The sequence below is a fragment of the Grammomys surdaster genome, unplaced genomic scaffold (genome assembly GCF_004785775.1).
Source record: "Grammomys surdaster isolate TR1022 unplaced genomic scaffold, NIH_TR_1.0 125789, whole genome shotgun sequence".
NCBI lineage: Eukaryota > Metazoa > Chordata > Mammalia > Rodentia > Muridae > Grammomys > Grammomys surdaster.
This window is the reverse complement of record NW_021620620.1, coordinates 2,502,558-2,528,449: the sequence shown is the minus strand read 5'-3', so window position 1 is coordinate 2,528,449 and position 25,892 is coordinate 2,502,558. Positions and strand designations below refer to the sequence as shown.

The 25,892-nt window shown below is 47.1% G+C and overlaps 1 protein-coding gene across 3 annotated transcripts; it reads left to right on the top strand.

Moving 5' to 3' along the window:
• Window positions 1–8,470: 8,470 nt before the first annotated feature.
• Window positions 8,471–18,602, top strand: Syt15 (synaptotagmin 15). Of its 3 annotated transcripts, none has more exons than XM_028789121.1 (8): window positions 8,471–8,534; window positions 9,381–9,555; window positions 10,062–10,204; window positions 11,220–11,515; window positions 13,381–13,551; window positions 14,828–14,948; window positions 15,837–16,016; window positions 16,559–18,602. In XM_028789121.1, the coding sequence occupies exons 1-8, from the start codon at window positions 8,528–8,530 to the stop codon at window positions 16,699–16,701; spliced, it is 1,236 nt and encodes a 411-aa protein (XP_028644954.1). In that variant the 5' UTR covers window positions 8,471–8,527; the 3' UTR covers window positions 16,702–18,602. The 3 variants fall into 3 exon arrangements, with proteins under 3 accessions (XP_028644954.1, XP_028644953.1, XP_028644952.1); XM_028789120.1 differs by having other exon boundaries at window positions 8,484–8,534; window positions 9,360–9,555; XM_028789119.1 differs by having other exon boundaries at window positions 8,488–8,534; window positions 9,324–9,555.
• Window positions 18,603–25,892: the final 7,290 nt, after the last annotated feature.

Here is a 25,892-nt window from a genome sequence, read left to right as displayed (position 1 = left end):
TGTGGTGGTATCTGTGGCCTGTGCTGAGAAACAGGGATATGTTAAATGTGCATGGTCTGTACTGCCACTGGGGACCATGCTGAGGACCATGGCACATGATGACGCCAGGGACCATGTGGATATCCATGGTCTGTTGCTGTCACCAGAAACCATGTGTAAGTCCATGATCTGTGCTCCAACTGACTGTAAAGAGCGAGAAAGCTACTTTTGCATTGCATCAACGACTGCAGACCAACAGTTGACAAAGGGACATAGAAGGCTTCTGTGATAACTCTTACACTTATTCCCCCACCCAAAGTAACAGCCTAGATAAAAAGCCATCAAAGAGAACTCTTTAAAATTGTGATAAGAATGCTAAAGAGTAGCTCTCCACCATTACTTCTGATGGCTTCTGGTGAGGGTATAGGTGGGGAAGAACTCATAAGGAGCTGGCCACCAGGAGTTTGACTATGCTCCGGTATATGGGCAACACAAACTATTATTATTATTATTATTATTATTATTGTTATTATTATTATTATTATTATTTGGAAGAAGGTCCCAGGGTGGAGGCACAGACCTGGGAGAACTGGGAAGTAAGTGTGATTGGGGTACATGATGTGAAATTCCCAAATAATCAATAATAATATCATGTAAAGTCTTTTTTTTAAAAAAAAAAAAAAAAGGTGTGCTTCCTCCACTAAAGCCACACCCCTAAAGGTTCCAAAACATTGCCAAACAGTGCCACCAACTGAAGACCAAGTGTTCAAATACTTGAGCCTATGGGAGATATTTTTCACTCAAACCAACATAGTGGTCAAGAGAGCGCCTGGAACAGCTAGCTGCTGGCAGACCAAGATTAGGCCCTTCCTAGCTGCCTCTCACCTCAGCCACTTGCTTCCCTGCTGTAAAATAGAATAAAAGTCACCTGCAACTCCCACTCACCCTCTGCTTTTGCTGACTAAACACTACAGCAGATTCTCTTCATTCATAAGGACAAGTTGCAACGTTCCCAGGGGTGCCTGAAAGCACAGTAGTGTCAAACCCTTCATGTGCTATGCATGTGCTGTGCATGTGTTCTACATGTGCTGCGCTTTTTCTTATTCATCCCTACCTGTAACAGTCTAAATTTATGTTAGGCACAATAAGAGATTAACAGCAGTAACTAACAATCTAATAGACCACATAATAAAATGCTATAGTAAAAATTTTGTGAATGTGGCTTCTCTATCAATCTTATTATACTATAATTACCCTTCTTTTGTGATGCTATGAGAAATTACAATGCCTAGGTGATGTGATAAAATGAGGTAAATGATACAGACATGATTTAATAGTGCAAGGCTACTATGTAAATGCTACTTGAACAGAGGCACAGTGATACTGCAACAGTTGACCTGATAAACAAGAATGCTACTTTGACTAGTTGGGGGATAGCATATAGATGGATACATTGAAACATGGAGTTGATTTAAGTCCCACCTAGGAAGGAATGTACTGATGTGATAGTTGAACACATTGTTCAAAACCTCCCATAATTGAAAATGTCATGAGCTGCTTATTTCTGGGTTGTCTATTTGTGATGGTTTAGATAAGAACTGTCCTCCACAGGCTCAGTTGGGGGTGCTGTTTGGTAAGGTTTAGGGGGTGTAGCTTTGCTGGAGGAATTATGTCACCAGGGGTGGGCTTTGAGAATATACAGCCTCTCCCTAATTCTGGTTTACTCTCTGCTTCTTGTGCTTGCTGCACTCCCTACTGCTTGCTGCCTGGCCTCTGCCCCACCGTTGGAGTCCTATACCTCTGGCACTGTAAGCCCAGATCAACTCTTTCTTCCATATATGGTCTTGGTCATAACATTTTATCACAGCAACAGAAGAGTAGTACACTACTTAATATTTTCAGGGCTAGAGTGAGGGCTCAGCGGTTAAGAGCACTGAGTACTCTTCCAGAGGTCCTGAGTTCAATTCCCAGCAACCACATGGTGGCTCTCAACCATCTGTAATGGGATCTGATGCCCTCTTGTGGTGTGTCTGAAGAGGAGCTATAGTGTACTCATATACATAAAATAAATTTTCAGGCTGGGTAGTGGTGGCACACACCTTTAATCCCAGCACTTGGGAGGCAGAGGCAGGCAAATTTCTGAGTTAGAGGCCAGCCTGGTCTACAGAGTGAGTTCCAGGACAGCCAGGGCTACACAGAGAAACTCTGTCTCGAAAAAATCAAATTAATTAATTAATTAATTTTCAGAACATAGTTAATATACCTAAAACCTCAGAAAATGTAACCACAGATCAGTGGAGAGAAGATTGCTGTACACATGACTGTTGAATCGCAAGAAGGAGTAATGGTCTTGTTCTAGCTAAGGAGATACTTAGTGATTTACGGAACAGAAACAGACATCCAGAGAACGGCAACTGCAGCACAGCACAGGCAGGATTTCAACAGCAACCTGGATCTCTTTCTCTCTGGACCTCCACTTCTGCCTCATGCTCTTGCACCAACTCTGCCTCACCTATTGCTCCATGGCGGGCTTCCATCAGCCCAGACGTCTTCTTCAGTTCAACACCCATACTCAAAAACAAGCATCTTTTCTTCAGCAGAAGCCACAGAAATTTCCAGGGTTAACTGTCATTATCTCATTAGAGGTCATGGACCCACCTCTAAACCTATCGAGATGCTGGGAGTTAGACTGACTCTTCCTTCAGTGGGCAGACAGACAGGGAAAACCATATTACCTATGGCTGGGTAATAAAGGTGGCCAATTCCCAAGATGGCTGGCTTCTTGCTCACCCTTCTGACTCAAGACAAAAGCTTAAAACATGGACCTTGTGGGATTTTCCTCCCACCAGCAGGCCACTGCTGATGGACTGGATTCGGACATGTTACACAACAGTTGTGGGACCGTCAATCATCCTATCTTTTTTCAAACTGACCAACCCTAAATTAGGGGAAGGAAACTCATCAGAAACTTTAAGAACCTCAGCCTGAGAAGACACTGGATTTGGTGGCTTTCTGAGTCCTCTCTTTGCTTTGCAGAGTGTCTTTATCTCTGTGTGCCTGCTGCATGTATGTGTTTTTCCTCACCCCAGATAAATGCCTTTCTCAGATGCGGATTCTGCCCGCTGTTGTCTGCAGTATGTAAGAATTCTCTGATGTCACCTGTTGCACTCCAGACTATTCCTGCCTTTTAATTCTTTAACTGGTAGAGAAATGAACCCAATCAAGACCCTAGACTGTATCACTATCTTTATGACCATGAAACACATAGATCAGCCATGGTTAGGTCACGTGCAAAGTCCCACAACTATGGTGAGGACATGGCAGGGGGTGCAGAATGGCACCTAATTTGCAGGAAATACATCAGAATATATGCTTGCCCCTGGTTGAACCTGATGAGAAATGTGGTGTCCCTGTGATTTTGCCTTTTTATGCCTCTGCAAAATGTGACTCATGGACATTTTCTTGGAACCCATAGATGTGGACCTGGATAGAACCTATCATCCTGGTTTAAAGCTTGCTTCAAATTCAGCTCTAAAACTGTGGAGTTGGTCTTTTCTCTCATAATTTTCAGGATAACACTAAACAAGAAATACTCATTACAGCTCACTCTTCAAAGGTTTCAGTCTACGCCCAGTTGTTGCCAGTGCTATTGTGTCATCAAGGACACAGTATCACAGAGGGGGACACACAGGAAAACAAGAAGCCCAGAAGCAAAGACAGAAACAGGAAGGTATAGTGTGCCAAGGTCCCCTTTAAATGTGCACCCCAAATGGCTATTGTCCTTTCACTAGGCCCCACATGCTGAAGACTCCATCATCCAGTAGTACCTCAGGCTGGGAACCAACATGTGTGCCTCTGAGATAAGTATATGACCCGAACTATAATAGGACTGTAAGAAATTAAGTCTAGCCAGGCAGTGGTGCATGTCTTTAATCCTAGCACTTGGAAGGCAGAAGTAGGTGGATCTCTGTGAGTTCAAGGCCAGCCTGATCTACAGAGCAAGTTTCCGGACAGCCAAAGCTAAACAGATAAACCCTGTTTGGAAGGAAAGAAGGAAGGAAGGAAGGAAGGAAGGAAGGAAGGAAGGAAGGAAGGAAGGAAGGAAGATTGTAGCTGAAGGAGAGAACAGAATGATGCTGATGAGGGGTTCCCTCTCTCATTAACAGGGACCTTAGCTAACCAGGGAGACGCTTACACAGATGTGAGGCACAGTCTTGTCCGTATCTCTCAGTGTGGTCTTTATCCTGCTCTGGCTTCTCTGTTCCTACGTGATGAGAGGCGATACTTCCTTAGATGGAGGCTGATTCTTAAGGTTAATTGAAAGTGGCCTTTCTCATGAATCATCTGCCACACTGAATTATTTATCACCTGCAGGCATTCGAGGGCCTTGAAACTCTTGGACTTCCAGCAAATCTCCCTGGAAATGTACTGTCAATAAAGATACGATTTCCTTTTATGTCTGCTGCTGTTTCCAGGTTTTCCAACACCAGAGACCCAGCTATCAGCCAGATCTGAAAACAGGAAATGGGGCCAGGCTGCACCCAGCCCTGGGAAACACTTCCATTATGTGAAGTTGGCCCTAAGCCAGCCTGGTCTCAGAGCACTTGAGGTACAGAGGGGAAACCTTTGACTCTGGCCTAGTCAGGGGCAATACCAAGCCTCCTGGGGACTTATGTGGACCTGTCCGTGTAAGGGATCTAGTTCCACTGCTTTCTGGAAGAGCCATGATGCCTCTTTCTTTCTTTCTTTCTTTCTTTTTTAAGAGTTAATTATTTTATGCATGTGAGTACATTGTCTTCAGACACACCAGAAGAGGGCATCGGATCACATTACAGATGGTTGTAAGCCACCATGTGGTTGCTGGGAATTGAACTCAGGACCTCTGGAAGAGCAGTCAGTGCTCTTAACCACTGAGCCATCTCTCCAGCCCCCATGATGCCTCTTTAGTTTCCGCCTATGAAAGCCTAGCCCTGGCCCTCAAGGCTAATACGAAGTTCAGTGGGATGTTATAAAGTGGGCCTGAATCTCAATGCCCAGAACACTGAGAGCCACAAAAAAGAACGAGCTCCCTCCCGGCTCCTGCCTTTCTTCTAATGAGAAAAGTCCCAAGTTATGTGAGCTGGTTGGATGTGGAAGATGCTTACAGAAGAGCTCAAAGCATGAGCACGAGTCCCAGCAGCTGGTGCCCAGGATGAGGAGCTCCTGAGAAGCTTCGAGTGCATGTGATATGTGGCCAGTGCTGGCATAAGCCACGGTCATCACAGCCTTGTACTGAGAGGCGTGGGGCTGAGTAAGACATAGCCCTGCCTCCATGAAAGAGCTAATCTGCTGGAGAGAGCAGGACAGATGACAGCCACAGACTTGGAGTCTCTTAGTCATCATGGCAGCTGCAGGAACTGTGATGTCAAGGAGCCAATGATGACCGGCTTCATGAAGAAGGTGCCAGAGGCTCAGCCAGCAGGATGAGCCTGTCTGAGGGAAGTGGGAGGGACTGAGTATTCCGGGGATACTCAAAAGAATCCAGTGTGTTGGCAGGTCCTTGAGAGTATCTGCATCAGGCCAGACCCGAAATGGGAAAGGGATGGAAAGAGCTTAAAAGAGATGAGGTGGGAGATACACTTGATCACATGTGAGGCGCCCAGAGGAAGCCCATGCAGTACTGTTAGTGAACGAGGCCTGGACTAAGGTTCTGGAGATGATTAAAATAAACAGAGGAAAATGCTGGCTTGGATGTTGGTGGCCAAACAGGAGACCAGAGAGGAAGAAGGGTGCCCTGGGAAGGCATAGCATGGGGCTAGGAGCGTATCAGTCTCTACTCAACACTCAGATTAGACCCAGCGCAACTCAGACTCAATAGGAAAGGCAGCAAGTACGTATAAGGCATCATACCTCATTATGGACAGGGTCACCAGGAAGGAGGCATATGGGCCTTTCTAGATGCCTGAAGCCAGCCCCGGGACACACCAAAAACTGCAGGTAGCAGGAAGAAGAATGTGAACCCCTCCTGCCCCAAGTCCAAGGGACGAATAGACAATGTGATCAGTTCAATGACTGTCCCAAAGTTGTCCACACTTGTCTTAGTTAGGATTACTATTGTGGTGAGAAACACCATGACCAATGCAACTTAGGGAGGAAAGGATTTATGTCACTCACAGTTCCGTATAACAGTTCATTCAAAGCAGTGAAGACAGGAACTCACACAGGGAAGGAACCAGGAGGCAGGAGCTGATGCAGAGGCCATGGAGGGGTGCTGCTTACTAGCTGCTCCTCGTGGCTTGCTCAGCCTGCTTTCTTATAAAACCCAGGACCACCAGCCCAGGATGGACTGATTCGATCGGTCCTCATCAAGCACTAATTAAGAAAAATGTTCCACAGGCTTGCCTACAGCCCAGTCTTATGGGCTTTTTCTCAGTTGACATTCCCTTCTCTCTGATTTCTCTAGCCTGGGTCAAGCTGATATAAAAACTAGCCAGCGGGCTGGAGAGATGGCTCAGTGGTTAAGAGCACTGACTGTACTTCCAGAGGTCCTGAGTTCAAATCCCAGCAACCACATGGTGGCTCACAATCATCTGTAATGAGATCTGATGCCCTCTTCTGATGTGTCTGAAGACAGCTATAGTGTATTCATATATAATAAATAAATAAATCTTTCAAAAAAAAAAACTAGCCAGCACAACACCTTATGAGATCACCTCGAATGGCAAAGGGGGATTTGCAAATGTGGTTAATTTAAAGGCCTTGACATGAAGAGATTATCCTGAGGTGCCTGGTGGGTCTCTGCAATCTTGAAAGTCCTTAAAAGAGAAGAGCTGAGAGAGTTGGGTCCAGGCAAGGTGTGGTGACACCAACCTTTAATCCCAGCACCTGAGAGGCAGAGGCAGGTGGATCTTGGTGAGTTAGAGGCTAGCCTGGTCTACAGATCAAGTTCTGGATAACCAGTACCATGTAAAGAGAGACCCCTCTCAAAAACAAAGCAACAACAAAGACCCAGAATCAAAGGTTAGAAAATGCTGCAAACTGGCTTTGAAGATGAAGAAGGCTCTAATAAGCTGCCATAGCAATTAGAAAAGGAGACTACCATGAAGGCACACCTCAGCCTCTGACCTTGGAACTGCTGTCATTGCAGGAGTAAGAACATACGGATGTCTAACTCACGCCAGCATCTCCTTGATCACTTCTGAACACTGGAGTCTCCTGACACTCTCCAGTCTCACTGTGCTGCCAGGACAGAGGCTGAGAGGAAGGGGAGTAGAAATGCCGGGGTGGCCTAGCCTGCTAGGAGAGGTTCTGGAATGAGGTAGTATGGTCACACCTTAGGGATAACAGACTTCAGAACTGGGACCTCTGTCCCCAGGAGGTAAAGGTTCACAATTCATCCTGCCTTGCCTCAGGTGAAGGAAAGCTCCAGTAGAGCTTTCCCACCAACCTACCTATCTATGCAGCCCTTGGTGACACACCAGCACCTCTGGCCACCCAGCAGCAAAGCTTCATCTTTGTGTGTGACTTCAATGACTGTAAAACACAAGATGGACCTCCCCTTCCCCATTTCCTTAGGGCCCCTCTTACAGAAGCCACTGAGTCTCAGAGTGGAGCTTTACACCTTTCTAGGGAAGTTCTACAGGAGCGGAGAAAGGGTGCTTACTGAGGGTGAGAACTCACAGGTAGGAACCCCTGGAAATTCCTGCATAGCCCCTAGTGGGAGCCTCCCATTCTCAAAGCAGCCAAATAACAATCACAATGATAACCGGTATACCGAGAAGACCCAGTTAATGATCACCTGGGTCAGATTGTCACCTTAATAGTGGCTGCCATCCCTTACACATTTTTTAAGTCACCACTAAGACTGTCAAGATGGTGAGAGCCTCTGATGTTCACCTGAACACTCTTAAGGTGTATTGCTAACCTAGGTGAGAAAGGTTTGGGCAAAAAAGTTGTCAGTGACAGATTGCCGTTGGAAACCTGAAAATCTGACCTTGTGTAACCTGAGCTCCATACAGCTGCTAGGACAACCAGGCAGGTAGTATCTGTGCCCCGGAAAGCTCAGGAACGCTGGCCTAGGATTGGAAAGGCTCCCCGGAGCCAAACCGGGTTGGGGGTCTAGAAGGAGGTGCATCTCAGCCCTCGAAGGAAATCAGTGGAGGACTCAGGCTAATTTCTGACCACAGGCTAGGCTCATGCCAGGAGCCCCATGTGTAAGATACCAGGTGCAGAGTCCACTGTCAGACGCTGATGGAGAAGGCTCTGCTCTACCCTCAGCGTTGGAAGTGACCCCCTACCTGGCAGGAGCCAGCAGGAAGCTGCTCGTGCCTCTGGCATGGGAGCCTAGGACCTACCCCTCCCGGAGCCCATGGTTTCCGGACTTGCAGCAGAGCCTCCGAGCCCCTCCCGGGCTGGGGCCAACACCAGGGCGGGGCGTCGCCGTGACCTGGGGCGCTGGAGCCCTGCCTCCCGGCCACCCCTCAGCAGCCTTCACTTTCTGGAGACCGCGCTGTCCAAGCAGCAGCCTGAGGCTTTGAGCACCGGAGCCGCACCACCCAGGAGCAACCCGATGGCAGGTAAGTGGCCTCACCTTCTACCCCTGTCCCAGGGCGCAGAGTCTGCTCTCCGCCAACAGTTCAAGCACTTGCCTGCCGCGGAAATGGACTAAAAGCTTAGCTCTTCTCAGTTACAGTTAACATGAGTACCAGTTCCGCCTTCTCAAGCAGCTATGTAGACTCCTGAGCCTGGGAAAATCCATGCCTGCACTCCCTGTAACTAGCAACTAAGCTTTGTTGGTAACTCCAGGTATAGCCTCTGGAGTCCCTGAAAATGTGGGAGTCCAAGGATCCTTAAGTTTCCATTACTCAAATCTGCCAAATCCTTTACAAAATAGGCTTCACTGCCTGCCACCTTCCACCCAAAGCATGGGTTCTCCTTGATAGAGGGTGGGGTGGGGGTTGGGGGGAAGAGACTGACTGGACACTGCTATCGAGCTTAGAGCATGTGGAGACTCCCATCTGATTCCACGTCTTCCCACCACCACCCACCCCCAAAACTGAGCTCTGTCAAGCCTGGATTCAGCGACTCCTTCCTGGACTTTTCTTATGTGCACCGCACCCATAACCCAAGCTCACATCCAAACCCTAGCAGGAACCCAGGGAAGTGGAGGCTCTATGAGAGAAGGTTTGCTTTCTACTCTGGAGCTCAGCCACAACCAAGTTCAGGGCCAACTATTCCCAAGGGAAATCTTTTGGGCTGAGACCAGCAAACATCTTATCTATGTGCCATTCCTGGTGTGGGGCACTGTCTGACTCTGCACACTCCCGAGGACAGAGGTGTGTGAGTCGGTGGGTGGATTTCCTCAGGTGACTCACAGCCTGCTCTGGTGGCCTCTGCCTCAGAGCAGCTGGCCTTGACGATAGGCGGCATCATTGGGGGGTTGCTGCTGCTGGTCGGAGTGAGCTGCTGTCTGTGTAGGAGGCTTTGCGCCACCTTCACCTACGAGGAACTGCCAGAGACACCAGACCGGGTCACCACCTCTTCCTTCAGCAGAAAAGAGGACAGGCTCTGCCAGTGTGCTGGGACCCTACCTGGCAGGTGAGGTTCTGGACCTTTCTTTCTCTAAGTCCTTGTTTGAGCACTTGCCGGTGGAGTGGGAAAAGGTGGGAGAGGAAAGTTTTGTTGTGGGGTACCTATCTCAGGCTATGAGCATGCTGGAAACTATGCCAAGGAACCCCAGAAACCTCACAATAAGCTCCAGCCAGGCTTTGTAAACTCCATTTTCTAGCTGGGAAAACTGGCTCAGAGGATATTAAAAAACAGGTCCGTATACCACGACTAGGAATTACAGGCCAGACAGGCTGCTATCAAAGGCTGTGCTCTGATTCCCACATCACACTATTATGGGTAGACAAGCAGTGTGTGTGTGTGTGTGTGTGTGTGTGTGTGTGTGTGTGTCCGTGTCCTAGTAGAGCCCCAGAAGGGATGCTCTTGGCTCTCGCTGGCTCTTCTTTCTCCAGCCTCTGGCACTCAGCCTCTTGGCTGAGCATTGAGGTCACATAACTCATTTGCCATCTACATGTGGTTTCCCTTCTTTCGGACAGGCTACCAAGTATACCATTTGTGGTACCCCCTTCTCACCAAGGCCGAGACTGGGTGACCCTACATGGTGGTGACTGGGCTGTGACCTCACAGGACTCATGCCCTGTCCCAGAGCACATGACTGGCACATCCAGTGCCAACCCTGGTAAGTCCTTCCAGGACTCGGGCAGGGGCTGATCTGGCTAGGTCTGGCCATCTGCTTTCACTCCCATGGCCAGCCCAAGGATGCCAGGGTTCCCGCTTGTCCACTGTTTCTGGTACTTTGTTCACCAAGTGCCTGCTTCACCCCACACTCATATGCTGTTGTGGAGTTGGACCTCACTGAGTTCCTCCCTCTGAAGCTGAGGGAACTACGGCCTCATTTGTAGCTGAAGCTGGGCATCAGCAATGCTTTGCCCAAGGACACAGAGGCAGCAAGAATTTGACGTAGGAACCCATGAGAAAGCTTTGCGGGTAAAAAGCACATGCCACAACTTGACTGCTTGTGTATGATCCCCAGATCCCATGTAAAGTGAAAGGCAAGAATGGGCTCCACGGAGTTATCCTCTGACTTACACACACACACCACACACACCACACACACACACACACACACACACCATGGCATGTGCATGTCCATACATACACATCATATATATGTATCATATATATACATACATATGACACATACACACAAAAATAACCACAAGAAATAAAAAATGTTAAGGATTCAGTATAGAATTGGAACCCACACATGCCCTGTACAGAACTGGACTGAGTCCTGTCCCAGGATGATGAATTGATTGGCCAACCGAGAGGGCAGAAGGATTGGGGGTACTAGCAGAGTTTAGCAGCTACTTCCTTCCTCTGAAGATCTCCCAGGATACGTGCCAGTAACCAGCTATTCATTCTAAGTTGAAGAGTAAGAAGAAAGGCAATATTTGGTCACTCTCTATCTTTCCCTAGGCACTGTAGAGAGGAGTAGGGCCAGGTACTGGGAAAGATGTTCTAGAAAGCAAGCCCTGATCTCCAGAAATGTGGGCAATCAGAGGGACAGGTGGAATGGCTCCGGCATACAATGAGTAGTCTGGCCATGCTGGGGATGCACCAAGAGCTGGCCACTGTCTCCCATGTCCCTGTCTTTCTCTAGTGGGCCAGACCTCCCTCCACTTCTGTTGTAGGAGATGCATGTGTGATGGGGAGTGTCAACCCCGAGCTGTACAAGTCCACAGAGGACAGGAGTGAGACAGGCTTCCCTGATGGCTGCCTGGGCCGGCTGTGGTTCTCCGTGGAGTACCAGCAGGAGTCTGAGCGGCTGCTGGTGGGCCTGATCAAGGCTCAACAACTGCAGGTCCCCTCTGAGACCTGCAGCACCTTGGTGAAGCTCCACCTGTTGCCTGACGAGCGGCGCTTCCTCCAGTCCAAGACCAAACGCAAAACTTGCAACCCACAGTTTGATGAGAACTTCATCTTCCAGGTACTTCTGGAACAGTAGTATCCAGTGTCCTTGGGCTCCCTGGCAGGGAGCATTGTGCAGGATAATCCGACTTCCTACAGTCAAGGCTTTCCAGCCCTGACTGACACTTGAGCCTCCAGCTCGGCTTTACTTGGAGGCAGGAGCAGGGTCTACAGGAGGTAGCCCCTGGTGATGGGGGATTTTTTTGTTTGTTTTAATGAGGCGTAGGGAGAGGTGGTCAGAGCCTGGGTCCCTCCTGTCCTAGCTGTCTTAGAGAACGAAGAAAGCAATAGCACATTTTGAAATGTCTACTCAATGCTAGGCTCTGGCCCCTGGAGCTGTTGAAAGTGACCCAATGCCCTGGGCATTATAGGCATGGTCATCCAAGGAAGACCCTCAGGCCTATTTGAGTTGGGGCCAAAACAGCCTGTCCTAGTGGAGGTGTCAGGGACAGGAGCCACAGCTGTGACTGTTGGTGCCTTTGCCACACCCTGGGTCTAAGGTTGGGTAGGAAGCCTGTGCACCATGTTTACAGCAGCCTGGGAACTACAGCAAGTGTCCAGGGCCTCTTAGAAGGACCTGCCAAGAGATCTTGGACAAACATTTCTCAAGAGCTGTGCAGTACAATAGCCTGAGGGAAGGAGAGGCCAGTCCACTTCCAGAAAGCATGTGATCACAGGCTGAAGTACGGTTCAGACCTTCCTCCAGGAGGCTGAGAGCTGGGAAGAGGTGTAGTCCAGTCAGAGGAGGCCCTCCTACAGGGAAACCTAACAGAGGGATGCTGGCTCTGCTCCTCTCACTTCCCAAGGCTTTCATACCCAAAGGTGTTCTTGTTTTTTGGGGTTTTTTTTTTTGTTGTTCATTTGTTTGTTTTGTTTTAAGGGATTATCTTACTTATTATTTATTCAAATTTGGTTTCTCTCTTCTCTCTTTCTTTTCTTTTTCCTCTTCCTCTCCTTCTCCTCCTCCTCCTTCCCCTCCTCCTCCTCTTCCTCCTCCTCCTCCTTCTTCTCCCTCTCCTCATTCTCCTCCTCCTCCTTCTTTGATTACTAGGCCCTTGCCATAGGGTATTTTAATATTAACTTTTTAGTATTAATTTTTCTTTATTCTCGAGAATTTCCTATATGTGTTTCCAATGGTGCTATTCTCCCCATTGCTGCTCCAAGTACTTCCATCCAAATACCCGCAACATAGTACAAGTTTGTGTCTCTCTTGAACTCACAGAGATCCTACTGCCTCTGTCTCCCAAGTCCTGGAATCCAAGGCATTCACCACTACATCAGGTTCTTATATTCTTCGATTTCTCTTAGATGTTTCCTGAGCCTTGGATGGGGCGAGGGCTGAAAAGGATGCTTTGTTTAGGGATGATCACGCTGTCTCTTACTATCAGCAGTTTGACCAGTTATCATGCCCCCATGTGATACTGGCCTCCGTGCTCTGGGAAGATGGATCTGAAGAAGCAAATCAGTACTGTTCGGCTATCTGTTGTAGGCCAGGCACAGAGATTGAGGTTTTACCACCTAGACAAGAAGAACTGTGACCTCACCTCACAGCTGTGAAGGCCACAGCTCAGAGAAAAGAGAGCCCATCTCCACAAGACCAGGCCATGATTTCTGGCACACTTTTTCTGCAAGCAAACATGTCCCAAGGGCAGATTCTGATTACTAGGGTACCAAGGGGCCCCAATGGGTATAAGTCCTCTCAAAACACTGTATGATGAGGCTCAAGTCTACGTATGCACTTCCCCAGGTTGCTGGGCCTTGCTGCTGAGAGGAGTCCCCAATGAAGCCTGGGTTTGGATGTGTATCCTGTCTCCAACATGTTATATTATCCACCTGGCCCCTACTCCCAGACCTAACCCTGGCCTGGGTCCTCTCCTTCCTCAGGTATCCAGCAAAAGTGTCACCCAGAGAGTGCTGAAGTTCTCCGTGTACCATGTAAACAAGCAGAAGAAGCACCAGCTCTTGGGACAGGTGCTATTCCCATTGAAGAATGAGACCCTGGCAGGGGACCACCACCGTATCATCTGGAGAGACCTGGAAGCTGAGAACCTGGAGGTGAGATGGTCACCAGACACATACCACTTGGTATCAGCATACTGTGGGTAGCCACGATATGCATAGGGCCCACCTGGCACTGCCTAGCCAGCATCTTCCCTCAGGGGGCTGCCACAGCATACATGTAAGGAAGGATTAGAAGACAACTTGCAGGTGCTACTTCTCCTTCTACCATGTCTTGGAGACTGAACTCAGATAGTCAGGCGTAATCTGCTGAGCCACTAGCCTGTATCACAAATTGGAAGCCAGCTTGGGCTATGTAAGCAAGCCTCTGTCTCAAAAAGAAATGCACAATTAGTAACCTACACAGGTCAGAAGGCTGCGAAAGTGGGCACAACAAATGCGAAGGCCTAGGTCCAGGGTCATGTTTATCTCTCGTTTCCCATTCCTCAGGGAAGACCCATGTGAGCCCAAACAAGCTTTAAAAATCCAGAGCCTAGGCTCTGGCCCATTACTACAGGTTACCCAGAATACCTAGGACTGGGAAGGTTTTTAGATTTTAGACTTTTTTCAGATTTTGCAATATTTACATATACATAATGAGCTATCTTGGGGAGGGGACCCAAGTCCAATTCAATGTACATTATATGCACAAGTATGACTTTATACTGTATTTTAACTAATTTTGAGCATAAGGGGTAGAGAATGGCTCAGTGGGTAAGAGTATTCACTGGGGAAAAAAGAACCTGAATTCACATCTCTAGCACCCATATAAAAACCTGGCACACGGCCTTATAGTCCTGTAACTGGGCACTGGGGAGTGGAAACTGACGGAGTCTGGGAGCTGGCTGATCCACCAGCCTAACACGAACAGAGGACTTCAGGTTCTGTAAGAAACCCTGTCTCAAGGCAATAAGTGACAGAGGCAGAGAGTGATAGAGGAAAGTGCCCAAAGTCCTCTTCTGGCCCCTGCAGGGACCTGCACTTCTGAGCATACGTGCACGTGCTTGTATATGTGCTTGCATGTGCGCATGCACACACACTGAAAAGCATGAAGCAAAATTTCACTGTATATAATTTAACATTTGTCATTTAAAAGGTTTTGACTATCAGGTCATTTTAGATTTGGGAATGCTTAACCTGTACTCCATCCACAAATGTTTTTGAATACCCAGACATCAGTTTTCCTGTCTATAAAATGGTTCAAGTCTCAAAGGAAGCCACCCAGGTGTGTCATGGGCACCTGGACCTGTACGCTGGAGGAGGGAGATCATTCTGAATTCCTCTGCCTCCTGCCAGAGTGACAGGAGTACACACTTCCATCTCTGCCTCCCAGCCCCCCTCGGAGTTTGGTGATCTCCAGTTCTGCCTCAGCTACAACGACTACCTGAGCCGCCTGACCGTGGTTGTGCTCCGGGCCAAGGGTCTCCAGCTCCAGGAGGACAGGGGTGTTGTCAGTGAGTTACCCCGCCCCGACTCCCTCACTCCTGATCCTAGAGAAGGTTCTTCCTAGTGAGCCAATCCAGGCTAGGCAGAGTCTGACCCCCCCCCCCCCACCAGGCATCCAAACTGTGCTTCCTGTGCCTGAGAGCAAGCACTCAGCACTTCCTGTACTCTGCTCAGCCCTCCCTCTGAGGATACTTCCGGTATCAAAAGTCTTTTCTAAGGCAACATTAGGTACCAACGGCTCTGTCCTGACTGGAGACCTTGCCCTGTCCCTCCCGTTCCTCAGTGCAGTGTCTTGGTTCTTTGAACTGCCTTGCCTACTTTGCCTGTCCCTTTGCCCAATAGTTCCAGTGTCTGCAGATTCAGCCCCACACCTCCCCATGCCTAAGGAAAGGCTCCTACTCATTGGGGATGCTGGTATCCTGATAGTGCTACTACTTCCTGGCCTTCCAGAGCACTGGAACCAGGCATTGACCCTGTTCACCTCATGTCCCCAGCCACGTGGAAGATGCCTGCTACCCACTGGAGTTCAGAGCATCCAAACTCATCTGCACCCCACCCCTAAGCCCTCAGCTTCTGGTTGGACAGGGGTTTAAGAAGGCCCGAAGCCTGAGTTCCCAAGAGGCAATGCCTTCCCAGCAGGGAAGCTGGGCTATGGTGCCAGGTTCCAGTAAACTGGGCCAGCTGAGCATGAGAGGCTCCAGAACCAGAGAAAGAAAAGCATCACACTAATTGTTTGCTCCAGTCACATCCGCTGGCCCACGCAGCCAGGGACCAGAAAGGGATGGGGATCTGGTGCTTATGGAGGGAGTGCATGTCCTTCTAGCCAGAGATCCTACCTTAGGAGCTGGGCTTGTGTCTACTTCTCCTGCCCACTAGTGTATGTGCATTGCCCACAGGCGTGTTTGTCAAGGTGTCTCTGATGAATCACAACAAATTCGTCAAATGCAAGAAGACTTCGGCTGTACTGGGCTCTGTCAACCCTGTGTACAATGAAACCTTCAGCTTCAAGGCTGACACCAATGAGCTGGACACTGCCAGCCTTAGCCTGGTGGTGCTGCAGATCACAGAAGGGGACAGTAAGGCCTCTGGAATGGGAGGCAGGGGACATGGTGTTGGGGCAATGGGAAGTGGGGGCTACACAGTTGTAGGCAGTACTCAGTGATTACCCTCAAGTGGAGTTGTCCCTGCTTCTGATTAAAGAAACTAGCTCTTGGAGAGGCTGAGATATTTGCCCATGGGACCTTCTCCCCAGTGGTAGACGATGGGTGGATATTACTGCCTATGCTCTTGCCCAGTGTGCAAGAAAGCAATGGAAGAGGCTTTCCTCTTACAAAAATGCTTTCTCCCATAGCAATTCAACATGTCTGGGGTTTCACATGACCTGGGGCAGGGGGCCAGGGCAGTGAAGGACAGGGCTGCAATGCAAGCTCTCTGGTCTCCTTCTCCAAGGTCGCAGGGGGAGGAAACAGTGCTGGGTGGCTCAGGATTAGGGAAGAGGAGCTTGCTACTTCCTTCCAGAGAACAGGGAATGGGAAACAGAGAGAAGTCAGTGCAGACAGAATGAGAGTGACTAGGCTTCTGTATTTAAGACTATGACAAAGCTTTCCCTCCCCTGCAGAGAGCTATCCCCTGGGCCGAGTGGTAGTGGGCCCCTACATGTACACCCGTGGCAAAGAGCTTGAGCACTGGGACGAGATGCTCCGCAAGCCGAAGGAGCTGGTGAAGCGCTGGCACGCACTCTGCCGCCCCACGGAGCCCTGAGCCCTTGTGTCCCCATCAGTATATGCAACAACACAATGGATATCTCATCTAACACTCAGTGCACTGTGGGGCTAGCCTGAGCCAGTGAGTAGCTCATGAATGTTCATGTGCAGGAAGGAAAAGGGACAGAATCCAGCTTCAGACAGTAACTGTAGCCAGGAGCCTCTCCCAATCCAACTAACCTCTCTGGATCTTCAGGGCTCCTGACCATCAAGGTCATGACCTTAAACAGGATCTCAGGGGCTGAGAATTGATATTCTATTTGGTGAGGCACGTGCTGAATGGGAGAGCACAGCACCCGCTGAGTCCCACCACCTTGGAAAGCTGGTGGTGGGTTGAGTCTACAGCTGCATTGTTTATCAAGCTGGGGGTTCTCTGTCTTCCACCCAGCAGAGTGAACTGTGGGCTACAACAGGGAGCCTGTTGAGCAGTCCACTCACACACCAATAGGTCAACGAGTAGTCAGCAGAGCTTGCTGTGTAGCCCCTTCCTGGAGCCATATAACACATGGCAGCCAAAATTACATGACATCGTAACCACTGCCATCCTCCTCAGAATGCCACACTTACTTCAGGTGGGTTTCATGGTCACCTGGTTAACAGAATTTGGGCATTCAGCTCCTAACTCTTACTCTGGACAGGTGAATTTATGGGACCATGGTATTGTCCACAAGACTGATGGCCATGGCATGAGGTATGAACTTCATTAGGTCAGTGGTCCCAGAATCAAAGTCACTGTCACCAAATGCCGACTAGCTGATCTAGTGAGCAGCCACTGTGCCTGTTGTTATTGTGTGTGTCTGTAACCTAAGCAGCAGACAGGCAGAGGCCATGCACTGTGCCTAAAGCAGAACTGCCCGCTTGTGTCTCTCTTCTTATCTGCAGTGGCGTGACTTCAGTTAAAGTCGTGGCGAGCATTATCTGTGCCTCCACTTCTGATGTCTATCAATACACAAATCCCAGTTCTGCCTGACTGGCCCAGCATCTTGTTTGTTTCTTCCATGACTTCAGGGTGACCCAAACTGCAGTGGCTTCTAATAGCTTCACTGCGCACACACACACACACACACACACACACACACACACACACAACTCAGGGCAGGCTGCTGATGTAGAACTACAGTATTTCATCTGGAACCTGGAGGCCATGGATGCCACCACACCCATACCCCAACATGAGACTCATGATTGACAGTCATCTTTCCCGGATGACAAGGGAAAGTCAGTGAACTGGTACATCTGACAGGCCTCTGAGAAACTAAAATGGCAAAAAAATCAGCAGGCAGTATGCTCTGAGGGGGTCAAAGGAGGAGCAGCCATATTTCAGAGACATATATAGACTTAGAACAGTAAAGAAATGCACAGGTTTTCATGGGCCAGTGTGAGCTCTCAGGGGCTGTCTCAGATGCTGTGTGTATGTGACTCTAGCAGAAACTCTTTACATTCCCACAGAATATCTTAGAATAAGGTCATCAGTTCCTCAGAAACGTGTGCAATTTGATCAAATTTTATTCACCACGTACCAATATGAGAAATCATTTGACGAATGTAGATTATTCAACTTTCAGTCCATTAGCATGATACATTTATCCACATCTTTTGCTTTTAATAAGAGGGATCTGGGGTTTGTACGATCCAGAGGGGTCAAGGACACTACAAGAAAACCTACAGAAGCAACTCAGTTGGGCCCATAAGGGCTCACAGAGACTGAGACAGTGAATCAGAAAGCCTACATGGGCCTGACCTAAGGCCTCTGCACATAGGATGTGACAGTAGTGTAGCTGGGTCCGTAAGTGGGACTCAGGAGGAGCAGGGGCTGTCTCTGACTCTGTTGCCTGCCTTTCCTCCTATTGGCCTGCCTTGTCTAGCCTCACTAGGAGAGGATGGCACCTAGTCCTACTGCAACTTAATATCCCAGGGCTAGTGGATATCCATGGGAGGCCTCCCCTTTTCTGAAGAGAAACTTAAGAGGAGTGGATGGGAAAGGAGGGGAGGGGAGGGGACTGGGAGGAGAGGAGAGGGGAAAACTGCATGTAAAGTAAATAAATAAATTAATTTTTTTTTTTAAAAAAAAGAGGGGTTTGGGTTTTTTGTTGTTGCTGTTGCTCTTGCTTGTTTGCTTGCTTGTTTGAGACAGTGCTTCTATTTAAATCCTTGGCTGGCCTGGAGCTCACTCTGTAGACCAGGCTGGCCTCAACCTAATAACAGATCAACCTGCATCTGCTTCCCAAGTTGAGATTAAAGGCATGTGCCACCATTCCCTGCTTAGGAGTTTATTTACATGCTAGTTTTAAATTTTAAACGTTCACAATACGTAAGAAAAAGATGCTTCTAAACATCTTTGATGTTTACTGTATTGTGATCTTAACTGTAAAAATAATCAAGGCTCTGCTAAACACAACTGATCTTGTCTGTCTTCTTTTGACCCATCATAGCCCCATTGTGGGGCTTCAGAATATAGTTCTGTGCACTCAGCATAGCTACAAAGACAACCCACGAGTGAACTGGACATAAGATTTATAATTGTTATACAAATCTCTCAAAGAGCATCCAGCCATAGCACTTTAAAGATAGTAATCAAACATATAAAATACCAACTATAAGAAATATTGACTGTAAGGGCAATTAACTATAAAAAATAATTTTAAAACATATATATTCTTTTTAGATAGGTTTTTATTTTCTGAGGAAAATGTTTTTTAAAATCATAGAATAATAAAAAAAATATTTATTACAATAAATTTTTAAGTTAAAAACTTAAAATTCCTGTGTATTTATAGATGCCTGCTTTGTCTGTGTGTGAACTATATGTATGCAGGTGCCCAAGGAGATCAGAAGAGGGTGCCAGAGCTCCCGGGAGTGGAGTTACCTAATGTAGGTGCTAGGAATGGAACCCAGATCCTCTGGAAGGGCAGCATAATTGCTGTGAGATATCTCTTCAGCTCCATCAATATGGATTTTAAAGAAAGCACCAAAACCCAAATCCCCATGCTGGCATAGTGATGTACCCCTTATAGTCTCATCATGCAGAAGGCTGAGGCAGAAGAGTTTCAGCTTTAAAGCCAGACTATACAATGAGGCCCTATTAAAAAGAAGGGGTGTGGGTATAAATCCTCATCATAAAAACATTTTCTGCTTCAAATCCTTGAAATTTAGATTCATACATTTTTGGTAGACAAGCAATTGGTAGTCATTCTATACAAAAAGAAGCAGGTTTTCTGTATGTTCATAAAGCTGTTTTTAAGCAGACAGTGCATGTGAGACAATGCTGCCTCAGGCAATAGAGATAGCGAAGCCAGTAAAGTGCAGTCACTGGCTTCTAAGAACATGGCCCACAGAGTAGTGCCCACCACTGGCAGCCTCACCACCCACCTTCATCTCCACAGTGAAGGCCAACACTCCAAACTACTGTTCTTGACATCTTGCAAAATAAACAACAACCTGGTTATACTGGGGCAGCATTAAATTTAATTACCAATCGATGTAACTAACTTTCATAAAGGGCAGAATTCTTTAAGGATGAGCAATTACTCATCATAAGAAAATAACATCAGTGTTCTGCTTACCACAAAGTCAAGAAAACAAAGAAAAAATTCTGAATCTACAAGACAGCAGGAAAGGGGGTGTCCCATGACTATGTACATATGGGAATACTATATGGGGAAGCATGAATGGGTACCATCATTATTTAAACTAAGCATGGCAAACCAATTGTCAGGTTTCGAAGAATGATGAGTGTCCTTCTTCAAGGAATCCAAACAAGAGTTCTTCGTCTGTGGGTTCTGACTCCAATTTCTAAAAGAGTTATGACATTACCCCAAACTCCCAACTTTCATAGTTCAGCTGGGTCTATCTGGGCTCAGCAGCCTTGGTACTGTTTGTCTCCAGCTTCTCATCTCCCAGGGTCCAGAGACGCTACAGCCTCTGCTGCTGTTAGCGGTGACTCTGTCCACATCCTCAGCTTCTCATTCAAAATCAGAAAGTTCCTGAAAAGCAATGTGGTTCTCAGAAGCTACTTCATCCCTGTGCTTTGCTTCTGATGTGGTGGCTCGTTTTAAAAAGGTCTGTTTCAGTCAGCTTCCCCCTTGTTGCTAGTGTGAATGTCTGTCTGCCTCTAGCAAAAAAAAAAAAAAAAAAAAAAAAAAAAAGTCCTTTCCCAGAAAAAGAAGGCCCAGCTTGGTGGGGTATGGGGTGGCAGAATGGCAGCAACTTGGTAGGTAGAGACAGGAGAACTAGGATTCAAGGAAACCCTCAGTCAAAGCAAGTGGGTGAGCTGCTTGTCTTCGGTTGGCTCTTTGTGCGGTAATGATGGTGCAATCAGATGGCCACGGGTTCTCAGTGTATACAGTATGAACATTTGCATCTGTGGGTCGGCCGAGCATGAACTGCCCCAGATACGGCAACTTGTTCTCAAGCCGTGGGTCTGGATGGCTGGGCTCCTTACCTGGTCAGTGTCACGATTGCTCACACTGAGCACCAGCAACCCAGAGACAGCCCTTGTCAAGGTGGAGGCAGAAACACAGGAGGGCATATTTTTGTCTTCTACTTATATGGTGCCCCCCTCCCAGATATTCCTGGGCCAAGGCAAACCATATGGCCAAGCTGAAAATCCAGGGTAGAGAAGTAGACATTCCTTTTTTGTAAAGCTACAGAACAATGGACAGAGCTCCAGGGAGGGGTGAAGAATCTGAGGGGTAATGTGAGGCAGCTCCAGGGGCCTGTGCTCTCCTGAAGGGGCATCCCTGGGGGACAGCATTTCCTGCAGCTGCCTCCTGGCCTCAGTGTCATAGCTGCCAATTTGGCATCCCATAATGATGTGTTGTAATTTGTGCAGTCATTTGCCAATTATGCTTTTCTTACTTGGAATGTCTACCCAAATTACTTCAAGATCCATGAGCATCCTGGCTCATAACTGTCAGAGGATAATTATCAGAGGAAGGGAGATTATTTGTTATTTTCTTGCTACTTTCTGGTCTCCCTTGAGCACCTTAGAATTAGAATTTACCCAGAATTCTGTTCATAAGAGAGTAGGAGAAACATATTTTCAAAACTGACTTCCTTTTCCAGACAAAGGCAATCTCCTGCTTTAAAAAAAAAAATTGTAAAGGGGTTAGAATGGTATTGCTGCCGATGAACACTGCAGCAAAACAAGGTCACAGAATGGCAGGGAAGACCTCACTGAAAAGACCTTGTAGAAGCACTCAGTACTGCAGCTCACATCAGCTAGAGCTTCCTCCCCTCAGGTGATCCTCCACCTTACCATGTTCAGGATCCTTCTGGGGTGACCATGCACCTGAGAAAGGGAGAGGGGATGGGGGGGAAGGACAGAAGCACAAGACCGAGCCCCAGGATCCAGGCAGCGAGTTAGCTGTAGCTGAATGCTGCACGTGTGGCTGCCTGTCACACTCGACACTATCTGTGGTTCGAGAAGCTACCAGAGGAATTCTATTTTATTTACTTAATACTCATGGTGATCAAAGCAGTCCCAATACTGAAAAAGAAAAGAAAGAAAAGGAAGTCATGGTATTGTTCTAAGTGTTTAATCCAAGGAGCAGGGGGAAGCTAGCAATCTACTAAAAGGCTCTGAATAGTTAACTAGAAAAACATAATGAAATAATTCACTGATTAGATTCCATACGCTCAGCTCCTCCCACATAATTGACAAATCTCTTCATTGAATTTAGCATGCAATTTTAAAAACAGACTATAATACCTGCCCATTATAGTTCCCTAATACTTACTATGGAAGGAATGATTTGCTCAAATCAGTTTGCTTTTAGGAATTGTGTTTCATTGTGGAAAGGAGGAAGGAACTATCTCTTGGGAATTGAATAAGGTTTTGTACATCAGCAGGAAAAAGCTGCACTGGAGCCCAGGAGAAATCTCCCTCCCATAAGTAGAACAGAAAGGAGGTGTGCTGTTTCCCAGTACCCTGCAGCAAGAGAGCAGCACTGGAGCTGGAATCAGATTCCAGGTGCCCGAGATGCTATCAGTATTCCCTCTCATCAGAGAGCTCAGAACTTCGGTACTTTGCAGTCAGGGTGTGTGTGGAAGGTAAAATCTTCCTCCCGTCTTTCTCCTTAAACTTCTACCTCCCTCCCACGTTTCTGTGTAAATTAACTGTTTGTCAGTAATGATGAAGAAGGAAATCTGGCAAATACCACCTTGGCTCTCTTGGTTTGGGATTGCATTCGTTTGCTGATTGACAAACTTTCAGGCTGGAGTGAGTGAGCAAAGGAGGTCCACCGAAGGGACCCAGCCTAGAGCACTTAGTGTCCAGGTCAGGAGGGAGTAGGCACGTGACTGAGACTGGCTGAGCCCCACTAGTGGTCCCAGAGGATGGGACACTCTGGTGTGGCTTCCAGCTCAACCTGGGATAGCAGCACGGCCTTCTGTGGTGCGTCTCCACTGCCCTCTAGTGTTTAGCATCATGGTGGCTACACTATGGCCACTCACTAGAATGGCCCTTACCTCAGAGCAAGTGGTGCAGGTTGGATCTAAAGGAGCACCCACAAAAAGCCAACCTTCCAGAGTGGCCCTTCCCAAGCACTGCCTCTTTCTGTCTGATTTCTACAGCAGTTATTCTTGGCTTTTATAGCCTGATCAAGCATTATATAATATATAGGCACATAACATCTAAATATATGTAATGTACAACATTATACATTATCTAAGGAATGAGAAAAAGTGCTATTTTGTTTGCCCCCTTCACACTATGCTTTGAGCGTGACTCTTCTTGTGTGTCAGGGATACATACCCTCCCGTGAATGGTATGATGCTGTTGTCTATTTAATGCTTATGGACTCTAGTTTGGAGCTGTTACCTGGTGTGTAAGGATTCTTCTTTCCCTACATCCCCACCAGTATTTGCAGTTTGTCTCCTTTGGTTGGGATGGATGGACTCTGACTATAGTTTTTATTTGCATGTCCCTGAAGGGTAGAGATGCTGAATATTTTCTTCTTAGACATACAGACCACTTGGATGTCCCGGAACTCTCTCTATAGACCAGGCTAGCCTTGAACTCACAGAGATCTGCCTGCCTCTGCCTCCTGAGCACTGGGATTAAAGGCGAGTGTTACCACCACCTGGGTCCTTGTACTCCTTTGAGAACTGTTTATTTGTCATTTGTTGATTTTGTTTGTTGTTCTTTGTTCTAGATAGTAATCTCAAGTCCAAAACACAGCTGACAATTTCTCTCCTGTCCTGTATGCTGTCACTTTACTCTGTGCTTCACAGAAGTTTTAAAATTCTCTGAAGTCCCATTTGTCAGTTCTTGATCTTACTTCCTGAGCTACTGGAGTCCTTTTCATGAGGCCCAACCTTCTACAGCCATACTGGTCCAAAGGTGCCAGGAAGTCCTAGCTTGTGTCTCTATTTTGGAAGTATTTTCCTTGTGTTTTCAAAGTTTCAGATCTTAGAGGTATTGATCCATTTTGAATCCCCTCTGTACTGGCTAAGAGAATTTTTCTCACGTGGTTATCTGGTTTTCCCAGGACCATCTGTTGACAAGAACGCCATACACATTGTGGTGTATGTCCTTGAACTATTCCATACCTGCCAGGGTTGACTTCTGCATCCTCTATTTAACTCCATTCACCTACATGTCTGCTTTTGTCATTGTGGCTCTGTGGTAAAATCTGAAGTCAGACATTGTGCTTCCTTCATCACTGCTCTTCCCTCAGGGGAGGCTTTGCCCAAAGGTGCTTTTGTTCCATATGAATTTGAGGATTGCTTTTCTTCTATTTCTACATAGAAACTCACTGAGATTTTGCTAAGGGCTACATTGAATATTGTAGCTTGCTTTCAGGGCTACAGCCATTTTCACAATACTAATCCAGTCAATTAACTAAATATTACTTCAGGAGTCACAATACTCTAAATAGAAGCATTTGTGCCCCTCCCTTTGGCTATCTGAACACTGAGACACTCGATAGCAAGGAATTGAAATTTCTCCTGAAGTTTCATGCTAAAGATGAAAAGGTAGGTGCCCTAGTTTTAGCCAGAGAGGAAGCTTGAAGTCCCAGAAAGAGACTTCATACAGTGCTGAGAATTTGCAGGACAGACCAGGGGCCAGGAGCCAAAGAGTAAAGTGTCAATGGTGGACAACGATGGATATGACCACGCCCGCGACTTTACCAACTGCACTGCATCCCTAGCCCAGCAAAGACAGTTGTAATGAAAGAAAGCAATTCAGTTTATAGCATAAAGTTGAGTGCTGAGGTGCCCCATCCAGCAGGGGAGTGGACTAGGACTGGGGGACCACCTGAAAGAGAGAATGGGGGAACAGGGGTATGCAAGAAACAGACAGCAGGTATAGAAGTCTGATTGAGCTGTCAAATTTTAATTTTTCCACATGGGGGTTATATACACATAGAAGCAGGATGTGGAGAGGGGGATGACATAGGGTCTCCTTGGTTTCTAGGGAGCGCAGGCGTTCTCAGGGGGAGTACAGATATCTTTCAGTACAGATATCTTTTATTGGCTGGGTGAAAAGTTCACAGAAGCAGCAGGGCAGAACAGGTCACTATGTACCTGTCCATAAGATCTATTGGTCATTTATTCTTATCTAAGTTAGTACTTTCCCACCAAAGCTACCTATCCATAAGATCTATGATTATTTGTTCTTATCTAGGCTGGTACTTTCTCACCAGGGCTACTTGTCTACAAGATCTATAGCTATCTATAGTTCTAGGGTTAGTGCTTTCCCACAGAGACCAAGACTTTGTGTCAGTAGGCATGTATGGCTGATTTAGGCCTATGGCTGACTTAGGCCATTAATGTATAAGCAAGGTCGCTCCCAACACTGAGGAGATGTTTTAAACGCAGATCTCCAATATTTAGTGCCTTGATGCATCAGGGTCTAAATGAAACCCAAATAAGGGATCCAGAATTCCAAAGGAACTGTGATATATTACCTTTATTGCTAGATTATTCCTCCAGAATAAAAAAAATACCAACAACAGAAAAGCAAATAATAAAAACTTCACAGAATTTTCTTAAAAATAATTTATATATTTAGTACAATTATATTATGCTAATAAGCTATTTTTAAAAACTCTAAGCAAAATCCCTGTCATTTCATTCATTTCAAAAGATACATCATAGGGTTGGATGGCTCAGCAGTTTAGAGCACTTTCTCAAAATCTACATGGCGGCTCACAGCCATCTATTACTTTAGTCCCAGGGGATCTA

Bases quoted from the DNA above. Each gene is read 5' to 3' on its own strand.
- Syt15 (XM_028789119.1), top strand. The intron at 9,556-10,061 runs GTGAGGTTCTGG...TCTTTCGGACAG, and splicing joins GCTGGGACCCTACCTGGCAG to GCTACCAAGTATACCATTTG. The intron at 10,205-11,219 runs GTAAGTCCTTCC...CTTCTGTTGTAG, and splicing joins CACATCCAGTGCCAACCCTG to GAGATGCATGTGTGATGGGG.